Consider the following 13,814-nt stretch of genomic DNA (forward strand, 5'->3'; position numbering starts at 1 on the left):
GTATTGTGATTACCCACTGGAAGCTTCTTAAGGCTTCTCCAAAATCAATCAGTGAGATGTTTGTACAATGAATTGGATGCCACTTTAGCCCAGGCATTCCTGTGCTGACTTTTATCTCACATTGTCTCTATTCCCCCCAAAAGCAACAGCAGAGCTCCATCTTGCTTTTCCTGGCATCCCTGTCCATCAGGCTGCTACAGGCACCCTACCTTCCCACTGATTCCTGCTCTTCCTTCTGAGTCAACATCACTGAGGACAAAATTTGATAAAGCAGCTGAAAGAGGTGTAATTGCTCAGGAATAGTAAGATTTGGCACTATACACTGATGGGTGCCTAATGATGCAAGAAATCTATCCCACACAGCTCTATAACATATTTCCATACCATTTGCCATGAAGAAGCTTAATGTCAATAATAACTTACTGTTATTTCTTCTTTGCATTTAATATGGCAGTGGTGCAAAGAGAAAGAAGGCACAAAGCTGTTGTTTCCTTCTTTCTTATTTCCTTCCCTATCTTCACACAAGTTCACTGGCTATGACACTGTGTCACAGTAAGATTTTGAGGGAATGAGCATAGGACAGAAAATGAGGATGTCAGTGGCTCAAGCTCTGTAACAGAAAAGACTCTCCACTCGAGTCACATGTCAAAGGGCAAAATTAACCCCCAAACCAACCCCTAAATTATCATAAATATCATCCTTTTACGTACAAAAATGTCAGTTTATATACAAAAGTCAGTTTAGTCACAGAAAATTTTTCATTTGTCCCAAAAAATCTGGCTGACATCCTGAAATAAAAGCAATGGCTAAAGAGATGTAGTCACAAACTGCTTAGAAAGTTGGACTGAAAGCAAACTTAACAAATTCCCAAAGAGAGCCTCTCAGACACCCCTCTAGAAAATCTCCAGGACAATGATTCAGATATGCTATTGATTATAATCTATCAATTTAAAATATCTGCCCAGACTTTTATTTCAGTTATTCTGTCTCAGCACGTTTTACTGTTTTTCACCACAGGTGAAGTTATTCCCTTTGCAGCAGAAGTGAAAGGCTGTAGATCAGTAACTCTTAGATAGAATCACAGCATTTACAGCATTTATATGGTATGTTATGTCCAGCTTCTTCCTTGGTCTGTCCCTGTTCCCTTCCCACTTCCAATAAAAAAACCCAAACAAACAAAAAAGCAAACAAACAAGCAAAAACCTAAACCAAAACAAATCCATCACTCCAACCACTCTTGCATTTTTCCAAGAACTTTTACAAGCAGAAAATTAATTTTCACCAAGAAAACTGGTGAAAGAACTGTGAACTCTTAAGCCCTGTGACAATCCTAGTGTCAATCCTTTGTTTTGCCTCACCATTCACAGACACTGAGCATGCTTGCCTTTCGATTTTATATAGACTAAGGAAGTTCAATATTTTATACTATTAAGTCTTTGAAAAAGCTGAAACTCCATGATTTCACTGGTTTCCTACACACACACACACACACACAAAAAAAAAAAAAAAAAAAAAAAAAAAAAAAAAAAAAAAAAAAAAACACTAAACCACCACCCCAACCAAAAAACCAACAACAGCCAAACCTGGGTGGCATTTATCATCTAAACCCACCTCTGTAGCCATGTGATGCTCCACTCACTAGAAAAAATAATCATTTGGTATGCAAAGTGAAAGTGACATGTATGCAAAGCCTCTCTAGAGGCTATTGTCAGACTCCAGAAATTACAGAAAATTTATTTGAGACCACTAGTATATTTAAACATTATGCAAAACCACATTTATTTCAGAACTACTACTTGGAAATGAAATTTTCATGTGATTCTAGGCTTGTTTTTCTGACAGCCTGGCTTGCAGGAAAGGAGGATAATCTCTCCCTGCTGGAGGAAACTACCTACAGTGTCCCACACATTGGCTACAGCAGATTGACATCTCAATTATCACAAGATAGCCCAGGGCACAAAGTCCCTACAGGTACAGCACAAGCCTGTTCTTTTGGGATCTGTGTTTCTGGGAAGCTAGTGTTTTCCTAGCTGGCCTGTTTCAGTCTGATCAGTAACAGCAGAGCAGCCTTTGCTTTAGACAGAAATAAACCAAATACAAGGTTACAAGTGAAATAAACTAAAATCCAGACCTCACTTACAATAGCATTTTAGTGCTTTGATTTCCTAGTTAGGAACCTGAAGGCACCTGCCATGTGTTAGCTCAAAGAATTTAGCCTATTCAGGAACACCTTCTAAATGCCAGCCCTAAAGAAAAGCTTCTTTTGGTCTCACCTTCATAAGTTTACTGTCCTTGCTCCACTTGTACCACAACGTGGGAGGAAGAATTCACAGCCCTGCCATAAGGTCAATGACTTTGATGATCAAAGCATTCCCTTACCCATCTCACCTTCTTGACAGCAAGTCTTGAGTTTTACACCTTTAACCAACTCCTACAACTCAAGATAATAAGGTTCAAAATGTGTATTTTGTTATGTGAAATTCTGCAGAACCACACATGCAAAATTCCACTGTTTAGTTTTCCTAAACAAATTTGTTATTTTGTTAGGGATTTTTTTTTCTGTAGAGATCAACATATACAATATGTTTACAGTGCAGGTGAAGGACTGTTTAGTTCAATCAATTCACTCCAACCACTGCACATATATCCTTGCCATCACTGTCAGTGGTTCCTTGATTAAAGTATACAAGTGTCATGGTGTCCTTAATACCATAAACATCCTTTTAACATTTAGCTTACAAATAGAAAATCAAGCACACACCTTGATGTGCACCTTGCTGCATGACACCAAGTAACTTTGCTAAAGGCATTTTTCCTTGGCTTTAATGAGACAGGAGACTCCTGTTATTTGTTTTATCTCTATCATATAGACACATGTAATCCTGATTGTGCAATTTATTGAACGTGTTTTTCAGCCTCCCTTTTGTGGAAATTACTTGTCCATATTTCAGGTCACTGATGATGACAAGTAGATATTTGCAGAACACCAGATTCTCCAACAAAGTGTTGTTTAATACAGAAAGGGAAAGAAAAGCATGAAGTATGTCAGTTGATACTTAAATTAAATATATTCTGCTTCCAAAACTTCCTCTAAGCTTTACTTTGGCAAATATTCTTGGAGGTGCATGGTCCAAAAGTTGGCCAGCGTGAAGTTAGTTTAGGTCAGCTCCTGACAGATCACCACCCAGTGTTGTATTTGCATAGTTTCCTTCATCAAAAATAGAAAAAAATAGAAATATGTACAATTGTGCTCAAAACTTCAATCATTATCCCTTAGACACCTTCTATAATGTGGAGTTTTTCTGTTATCTATTATACAGCTATGTCACATTCACCAGAAGTGAAAAGTGTCACATAGAAGGTCACCAGTGAGAATGTAAGAAAACATTTGTCTAACATAGTGCAAGTTCTAATCTTCAGAACTTCAGGAGATTTCACTCCACACCACAAAGAAATGATGTTATGCCCCAAAAGTCTTGATAAATGTAACTAAATAGTTTGCTCTGTTGTGAAAACTGGGTTGGATAATTTTATTTTACAGCACCAATTCTTATCAAATTGCTGATTTTAGCAATATTTCAAAATGATAAGTCACTGTTTATCATCATCACACAGTATATTGAATCATTAGCACCCAAGCAATAATTTAATTTTAGAATTCTTTAGAGATTAGCATTTAAAAAAACCTGAGGCTTAACCCATGATCAGTAGGTGAACTTTTTGCCTACAGGGAAACAGGGTGAGCTTTCACTACACTTTCTATGTATTAGGAGACACATGATTTGCCACCTAGAAGACATTTAGACTTTTCAGCCTCACAGACATATCTGTGCCAAGACAGTTTTTGGCACCACAGGCATAAAAATTTGGCAAATTCTATGGCTGATAATTTCAGAATCATGAAAATTGATTTACTCATAGATTTCAAAGCAAAAAACCCAACAAAACAATCATCTTTCCTCTTCCTATGAGGAATCAAGGCCATAGAATTTTACCTAGCTTTTCTTGTGGACAAACTATGTGATTGTAATACCTTTTATTGAACTGAAAATGTAAAAAAGAACCAAAACCAAAACCAAAACCAAAACAAAAACCAAACCAAACAAAACAAAACAAAAAACCACCCAACAACTACAACAAAAAAAAATCCACCACAATTCTGAGCCTCAGAGCTTGTGTTTATATTGTGCTGGGTCCCAAATCATAGTTTTCTTTTACTTTTTCATTGCTATTCTGGTAAAACTAACTGGAAGAGCATCCCTCTGCTAAGCTTTGTACAAATACTTAAAAAGCAGAGCCTTGTACCAACAAACTGACTGTTTAATGCACGAGATAAGGAAGGGTAGGGATGGAGGGAAATGGACATAGACAAATGTACATATCATAAAATCATAGAATAGCTCAGGTTGGAAGGTTACCTTTGAAGGTAACCTTTGAAGGTTAACTACTCTGAACTCCAAACTAAGATGGGAAGACTAAACCACAAATAAACTGATAACCATATACCAATGTCTTCCACCCCTACAGTAAGAATTGTGTAAACATGTACTAACTCCTTAAAAATCCATCTCCAAACAACTTGTCCCAGACCACTCAGAAAAATCAGTGGATGGGAACACGTCTTGAAAGTGCCATGGGAAGAGAACTGTCAGTAAGACCAAAGGGATGAAAATAATTCCATAAAAATCACGAGGGCCCTTCTCTCAAGGGCTCACACCCTGAAAAGGCAATTAACTGGAGTAAGGCAGGTATTCATAAGATCTCCTGGCAGCCTTTGACACTGCTGTGTTTGTCTTCCCTTTCCAGCTAGGAACAGAGATCAGATACAAGTAAACTGTAGCAATGTATAACATGTAGCAGAAAATTACTGATATATACATGCGCACACACACACAGTAAGACCTTACAGTAAAATGGTTTATAGTAGCCAAACTTAGAAGTCTGATACTATTTATTATTGGAAAAAAAAAACATTGCAGAGGTGGAAGATGCAGCTTCCATTAAGTTCAGACTTCCAAAATATTGTCCTTCTGTTTCTGCTACCATTTATTACATGAGATGAGGAAAAGTCTAGAGAAGTTCTTAGTTACCTTGGAAGCACGTGAGTAGTGCACACAAGACCTTTTGCTGTGTGTTTTGTGACTAGAGTACAATCATTACTGGTCAAAATACACCAGGGAATTCCAAGGTGCAAAGAGCTCTCCTACACGTTTTCCTGATTAGTAGGAAATTTCTGATTAGTAGGAAATTTTCCTGATTAGTAGGAAACTTCTCTGCTCTGCCATATTTGTATCCATGGCTCAGTGCAAGCCAGAGAGGGGAGGGGAGGGGAGAATAAAGAAAAAGAAAAAGAAAAAGAAAAAGAAAAAGAAAAAGAAAAAGAAAAGAAAAGAAAAGAAAAGAAAAGAAAAGAAAAGAAAAGAAAAGAAAAGAAAAGAAAAGAAAAGAAAAGAAAAGAAAAGAAAAGAAAAGAAAAGAAAAGGAGTCCCTGAGCAGAACAATCTGTCATTACTCATGTTCGAGACATGGTAATTTCACACATAACAACAGGCAACAATTAGTGCTACAGGAATTAGGGCAGTCCAATGAGTAAATTGATATTTCCTGTCTCTCTGCAGTGCCCCACACCTCCCACCTTTACAGAGATCCTGCTAAAGCTAAGTGGATCAAAACTAACCCGAGAACCCATCACATCACAGCCTTTTCTCCAGGGCTCAGAGGTCTTGTGTAAGATCATGTATGAATATAAAGAAATCACTTCAAAGTGTCCTCAGTTGTCCTTCCCTCAAGTTATTTCAGACAATGTCCTTTCCTTTTAATTGTGCAGCTTAGTGCATGTAGAGAAACAGTTTATTCTCAATGTAAATACATATCCAAACTTGGTCCCATTTAGGATCATAGGACAGAAATTAGGCTTTAGGATTTGCTACTTATGGGTCACAAGCTTTGCACTGACTTGTAAAACTTTTGGGATGTTTTACAGATGTAGGCTCAGGTGAGAGCTTGAACAACTCCTTGGCAAGTTGTTACACGAATGTTTTGGGATACAGTTTATTCAGCCAGGGGAAAGGAGCCGCTTCCTTTGGCATTGATCACAGGATGGCTGGCACAATGGGCAAGCAAGGCTGTTGGCAGTTATTAGTAGGTGAAGATGAAACCTGAAATTATATCATTATATCTAACTAGAGGTCAGTGCAGATTAAAGTATAAACCAATATGCTTTAGGATCATTTTAATCAATTTAAATACTTGTGAATCCCCATTTAACGCAGGGAAATATTATATGCCTCCGTAGAGAGAGAGAGATTAAAGAATTAGTTCAGAGCAAGCCTGAAATAGAAGAAGGGTCAAGTCTCCCAAGTTTCAAAGTATTAGAAAAGAAATGAGATCATGTGGCATTGTGCCTGAGGCTAAGCTTGGTCTTGGGGATGCCATCTGACTGGTGGCTGGCTGTCTGGCTGCTCCAGAAAACAGCAGTCCTATGTCTCCTTTGCATCAACACTGGTGCTTATCTGGTGTCCCCAGGAGCTGGTCCAGGCACAATGACTCAGTGCTCTCCTGCACTGGCCTGCAGGAAACAATGGCTGGGAATGAGAAAGGGGACTACCCCATTCTGCAGCACACAGCCATTACCCCGCTTAAATGGAGTTCAAGGGGTTACCCAAAATAAAGTGTCAGCTTTCCATGTCACATGTATGCAACAAAGAAGAACACAAAGATCTGTAAGTATGTTGAGTCTTCAGTGAAAGCAGACTCAATAATAATTCAAAAAGATCCTTTCCCCATTGAGAGAGCTGAAGAAAATTGCAACATAGTCTACTCTACATTTTGGACTCAGATAATTGTCATCTAAAGTCTTTTATACAAATTTTGTACAAAAATACATATACCACACATAAGGCCTCAATTATTCTCCTCTGGGCTGTGGGATTCCAGAGCATTTCAGCCTTCAGAGTCACTCACAGCAAGGGAGAGGCAGCATATAATATAGTTTACAGCCAAATAGCCATCTTCTCCTTGGTCAGGCTAGCTTACAAGGTGAAGTTCAGCTGCGCAAGAAAAGGACTCCTACTCTTACAGTAATTAATCAGTATATACCTCCTATTAAATTTCATGTACCTCTAAACCTGAAAACTTTTTCTCATCACCAAAAGGACACCAAACCAGAGCCCAAAACCTCCCTTGCCACAAGCTATACAGTTATCTCGGTTTTCTGATGCTTTCAGTATTTCAAAACCCTGATTCAGCTTCACCACTGCTCCTTGGTAGGGATGTACTGCAGTAGCTTCACATATCCAAGTACACAATAGGAGCTTCGAGGAAATTCTGGAGAGTGGAAAGAGAAAGTCAGTGGAGAGTGACTTGACTGTGTTTGCTCACAAACCAAAATTACTGAGATTATTAACACTAGAGCAGACTATGAAGAACTGTGGGAAAGCCTAATAAATCAGACAGCATGAGATTAGGTTTGTTGTAGGTAAGAAGAGGCGGTCTCAAAGGAACAATTGGAAATTACTCATAAACATTGATTTCTAATCTAGTTGAAATTTCTTAGGAAAAGCTTAAGCATGACCTTCAGCAGTTTAAAAAGGATGTGCAGAAATGCAAATGGGATACTGATTCTCATCTGTACTGAGAAGCAGACAAAAAGATGGTAAAATATTGCAAGGCTAATTGAAGTGCACACTTTCCATTAGTGTATGATATCACCTTTACTCTGGAATTCAGTTTCTGAAAAAACCCAACTGTTTTCTCCTGAATTTGCAGACTTGAAGGAGATGAACCGAAAATAATCCCAGAAAGAGGGCAAGAGGGAGAAGACTTCCATAAAAGTTAAAAAGATCTAAGGTAAAATTAGACTAAATATTTGGGAATAGCAGCAGCATATAGACATCAGAAAAGGGATTATATTCTAGTAGTTTTTTTTATCTTTCCAAATCGTGTTTTATTTCCCATTGTGGGATCTGTGAGGTAAATTACAATTCTATGGAGTGAATTCTTCTATCTATAAGTGATAGAAGAGCCTATAGTTCCAGGCAGAACTATGTTTATTGTTTTAAAAAAATTTTTACAAGTATGCACCATGTTTGTGGTGTAGAAATATAATGAACTACAGCTGCCACTACTTCAGAGCTCAGCTCTTCAGACAGGAAGACATTCTCTAGAGATCATCAGATTAGGTTGCCTAATTGGTTGTTCTGTCCAAAAAAAGCCAGTCTTTTGACTTTTACAGCAGTGTGATTTATATTTCTGCATGGTATCATTTTTTGGTGTTTGTTCCACATGTTTTGTATCTATGTTTCAAGGGTGCACTTCCCTGCAGGGATTTGTGCCAAAGTCTACAGTAGCATGAACACATGTAGTTTCTCAAGGATCTTGAGTTCATCTATTTTGAAAAATAGAGAGGAATGGCATCCAAATTCAGAGATAGTGAACATCAAAGGATGTTTCTTGGATACCATTCATAGAAATCTCTCACAGATAGTCCACCAAACACAAATATTCCTGGGCCAAAGGGGGAAATCACTATGATAAAGAGTTACAAAAATGTTAAATAACAAAAAAGTGAACAAAACAATTGAACACAATTAGCCATTCTCATAATAACAGGAGAAAGATACGGAAGTGAGACAGCACAAGAACTTAAACCAAATATTCAAATGCTAAATAAACCTTCTATTACAATACATTACTGTGGCAAATCCAAATAAGGGTAAAAAAGTTGATGAAGTGTGTAAAACACAAGTATTTTGTGGAACAGCTGAGGGAGCTGGTTTTTTAGGCTGGAGAAAAGGAGGCTCAAGGGGAACCTTATTGCTCCCTACAACCACCTGAAAAGGAGGTTGTAGTGAGGTGAGGGTCAGTCTCTTTTCCCAACTAACAAGCAATAAGGCAAAAAGAAATGCCTCAAGTTGTGCCAGGTGAGATTTAGATTGGATATTATGTAAAAATTCTTCACCAAAAGGGTTGTCAAGCCTTGGAACAGGCTGTCCAGAGAAGTGGTGGAGTCATCATCCCTGGAGGTATTTAAAAGATGTGTAGGTGTGGCTCTCAGGGACATGGTTTTGTGGCAGACGTGGCAGTGCTGGTGCAATGATTGAACTTTATATTCTTAAGGGTCTTGCTTAACCTAAGCAATCCTTTGATTCCATTACTCTATGTTATTAGCCTGGTGAACACACTTCCACAGGATATTGTACTATGTAGTTTAGTGAACATATATGTGGGTATTCCTTGTTTTTAATGTACCCAAGGCAAACACCATTCTCTGGATTCTAATATATCAATAACCAGCTTGAACTTGTGCTCTTAATCCTGCTGTGTATGTCCCACCCAACACAGACACTGCGCAACTGTTTTCAATGTATAAATTCAGTGTTGGAATTAATTAACCTCTGTCAAATACCTGATTTTGGGCCAGGGAAAGTGCTGCCAGTGGGGCAATTTGTGCCTCCCAAGATCTACCTAATACAAATAATTCCTTCACTTCTTCTTTCCCTCTATCTGTTACTCAGGAGGCCACCTATTTCCCTTTCATAATAATACCACTCAAAAACTATTCCCAAGCTGTGAAAATTTTGTTCTTTTGTCTTAAAAAAGTACAACTATATGAGAAAAAAGAGGTATTAGCTGAGTGGTAATAACAGGTAGGAAAAGAACAAGAACTGTTTCTTTTTCTGTCTTTCACTTAAATCTTTCTATTTTATACAGACCGACCAGCTGTGCTGGTTTTTTTTTTAGCCATAAAGGCAGTTGGTTCAAGGTATGTCAGCATGATAGGTCTTGCCTCCATTTAGGCTGGAGGTATTAACTTCCAAGGATTCTTTTAATAGAGAATGAACATTTTAGTGTTCAGAAGGATATGTGCTCTTTAAATTCTCTTTTTCTAATTTGTAATGGCTGCCTTGTTCATAGGGAGGATTGTCAGGGGGTGTTCACCGCTCTGATCTCCAACTCACAAAGCCAGAGGGCAACCCAACAGCTGCATGTGTGGACTGTTTTAGTTCATACAGTGCTTCAATAAAACCAAACCAACCAATCAACCAGCAAAAAAACCAAACCCCATGGAAGTGCATGCGCACACACACACAGATCTACAGCAGCTTGTTTCACAGAAGTAAAAAGACAGAGAAGGAGAGCTTAAGGCTGATTAAAAATTTTAGGAGGTTCACCATTATTTACACTCTCAGCAAAGGCAATCACCAGCACTTATCAAGTGCCTTCTCTGCACATGCCCAGTCACCCTAGGGTAGAATATCATGCAATTCAAAATGTACATAAGTTCTGCACCTTCTGCAGTAGCACCTGGACCTAACTAGCAACGGCCAAAAGATAGTATTGGAGTGATGCAATAGTACAAGGTGAAAAACTACTCTGATATTTCAGATCTTCCAACGTATTTTAAATGTAAGCAGCAAAAGATACTTGAAAGAAAAAAAGCAAACTCACCATTCTGGAATCTATTAGCTTTTCCCTAGATCCAAATTATGTTTTTGTTCAAGACATCAGTATTGCTGAAGGAGCCCTTACTCCTGCTCTGGCTTTGAGACGCTGTGGCGTGCTCAGGGTTCAGGTGGTGCTGGAGCACACCTGGTGAGCCTCCCTCTCGGGAGTGCTGAGCAATGCCTGCTGGAATGTGCAGTCTGGCAGGAACCTGGCACCGCTTGTTCAAACAGACAGGCGTGAACCAGGGGACTACATTACCCATAATTGCCTTGAGCTGGTTTATGATTACACCTGAAACCAGGAGAGGTGGTGTGCAAGTTTCACCTTAGGGGGGAGAGAGATAAGCAGAGGAGAAGGAGGAAGCATGTGCTCCTTGTGTGCCACTGGAACAGACTGAGCGTTTTCTACTTTCACACACCATGTTGCAGATATATTGAATTTCTGGGAGGAGTTCAAAGAGTGGCCTTCTGATTAAGGTCAAGTCAGAAATAATTAGATTTACTGCCAGTGAATACAGTGACTGAAATTGCTTGAACCTGTATGACCGGTTTAGGCATCTCTGTGTATGTCAGAGAATCAGACAACTGAATATAAGGAACCAAGTGAAGGAGGGGTGGCAGTGGCCTAGCATATCTACACAGGAGGGAATACAGAGATGTTTGTCTGGGTAAGGAGGAAAATGTTGCTTTTTAGCTGCATGTCCTTTAGGAAATAGCAAATTTTCCCTTATCTTATACTACAGGGTTTTTTTTTTTCAGTGATTTAAGAATTTCACAGAATAGCATTTAGAAGGACAAAGGTCACAGGAACAGAGAGATAAGAAAACACGTGCCAGGAATGTCACAGGGACTTGGAGAAGGGTTGATTTGCCTACCCTGTTTTTATTTGCTGCCTTTGGATTTATGACACTAAAGACTCACAGCTGAAACCCCCCCTTTCATGGAAAGAGGTTTCACAGGCTTGCTAAATCTGCATCCAAAAAATTGAAGTATAACTCAGACAGGATTTAAAAAAAAAATGGAAAAAGGAAGAATCCTGGCTGTTTATGAATAGTGTTATTTGGTGGACAATTTCCCCCAAATAAGCAACGTGCCAAAACAAGTGGTTATGTTTGATCTGACAGCAAAGTGAGATGAAACTCAGAAAATAATTTCATCCTGAAAAAAATGAAGCTGAAATGGCCAAGTATTTCCCCTAAATAAACTCCATTACAGCACCATTAGGAGAACTGAACACTTTTTCTCCCACCCAATCCAGAAAATAGCCTTTCCCACATCACTGTATGTGACAAAGATGAAAAAAGAGATGCCCCATCTCCAGATGATTTAAGCAACCAGATGGATTTTTGAGAGAGCTTTATCCTGCTGTCAGAAGCAGGATGTTAGAGTAAGATAACATGGTTCTTCACTCCGTGCTAAAACTGCCAGTTACAGAAAAATTAGGTGATTTCTACTACCACTGCTTCTCTAAAGGCATAGGTTGGAAAATCAAGATCTGGTAACTGAAAATGTAGGACAGATAAGCTCTGTTAGACACCAGGAGGAGAAGGTAAAAATTTCCAGTAACATTTAGTGGTTTACCCAGAGATATTAAGAAAGCAAGTATTTAAATTTTGTTATGTGTTTCATTTTCTGGGTTTTTTGAGTTTTCTTGAGGTAGATATTGTCTATCACATGTGTGTAATTCTAATGATAATGACAACTCAAGCCAGTTGAAACTCACTGTCATACTAATATAAACTAACAATAAATTAGGCCCTTGGTGACCTAAACTCTAAATTTCAATCCCTTTTCTGTTATCTCAGACTACTCTTTAAAATTTCTGTTTAGGTAAAATACCTTTCCTAGGCTTCATTTCTCTGAATGGACACTTACCTCATGAAAGAAATGTTGGTTAAAAGTAGAAGTGTTTTCAGAGCCAGATGTTTTTAGCATTACATTCTCCTGAGTAAAGAATAATTTAAAAAATATTAGTGGTATTTTACCTTAAACAGAAAGGCTTTAAGTTTAGGCTGATGATTTTTAACATCCCTTTTTATAGGGATGAATCAAAACTCAATTAAAATAGTATCCCTTCCAGCTGTTTCTCAGGTATAAAATTAGTTTAGAACCCATAAAGCTGCAGTTGGGACCCTGGTGACTCACATAAAGCATCTATCTACAAGATTTGAGTTGATCTCTGGGTCTCATAAAACTATAGAATCATAAAATTATTTGGGCCGGACATCTTGCACTAGATCAGGCTGCTCAAAGTCCCAACCAATCTATCCTTGAAAACTTCCAGGGATGGGTCATCCACAACTTCTCTGGGCAACTTGTTCCAGTGCCTCGCCACCCTCTCAGCATGGAATTTCTTCCTAATATCTAATCTAAACTTATTCTCTTTCAATCTAAAGCCATTTTCTCTTATCCTATCCCTATATGCTCCTTTAAAAACTCCCTCTTCAGCTTTCTTGTAGCATCCCTTCAGGCACTGGAAAACTCCTAACTACAAAAAGGCCCAAGTATTAACATAGTCTACCTGGGTTTTCCCTACAAGGGTGACCATCTATTAGCTCCCACATATTTATTAAAGTCTGCCACTTCTTGTTGCATAATAAAGTTTACCTTGAAGGCATCTAAACCAGATATTTAAAAGACAGCACGGCATAAGCTGCTACAACTCTAGAAACAGTTCTGATGGGTCATCTTTCATTTCCAGACTCCTCAGAAACCCAGACTCTTCAACAGTTTTTTTTCATTTGACGAGACACTGCAGTTTTCTGCAGTTTGACTCATTTTCAGAGCAAAGTCTTCCAGAAAGAGTTTTAAATTCTTAGGCATTAGGAATGCTAAATAATATGTGGACAGTTAATAAGCACTTCCATAGGTTTAATTAACTGCACTGGTTGTACACACATGCTGTACACAGACAAAACCAATAGCAGATGCTGACAGGCTGGCCTGGGGATTTTTTGATTTTTTTATTTTGCCAAGTTTTTACCCACTTTTCAGATATATTTCTGTCATTGAAATCAGTGGAATTTAAAGAGAAATCTCTTGGAACAGAAGAGGAATGAATGAGGATAATTCCGAGATGGGAAGTCTGGAAGCTGGTAAGCTCTGGATGAAATCCAGATGTGGTGGGTCAGTCCATCCAGAAAAAGTGCAGCAGTAGAACTGGTCTCCAGCAGCTGCCAACTCCAGGGCAAAAGCAACACCACAGGATACTTAACCTCACTTTTGAGGTGGGTGAATGCCACCAAGCCACATCCTTTAGCTTTTGCAACCTTACTGGTAGTGGTGGCAGGATCCTGGAAAGTCTGAGAGCATAAACAGTCACCTGCTGGGTTGAAGTAACATAACACATGTGGGAAGTGGCAGCCATGT

At 38.6% G+C, this 13,814-nt stretch overlaps 1 protein-coding gene across 1 annotated transcript in view; it reads right to left on the reverse strand.

The window, feature by feature from the left end:
* Positions 1-10,568, reverse strand: part of MACC1 (MET transcriptional regulator MACC1) — a 33,872-nt gene extending 23,304 nt beyond the window's left edge. The window contains exon 1 of the mRNA XM_083860122.1: positions 10,450-10,568. Coding sequence (XP_083716248.1) covers positions 10,450-10,452 — 3 coding nt within the window. The 5' untranslated portion in view covers positions 10,453-10,568. The remainder of the gene's footprint in view (positions 1-10,449) is intronic.
* Positions 10,569-13,814: the final 3,246 nt, after the last annotated feature.

This window comes from Zosterops lateralis (genome assembly GCF_965231275.1).
Source record: "Zosterops lateralis genome assembly, chromosome: 1".
Taxonomy (NCBI): Eukaryota; Metazoa; Chordata; class Aves; order Passeriformes; family Zosteropidae; genus Zosterops; species Zosterops lateralis.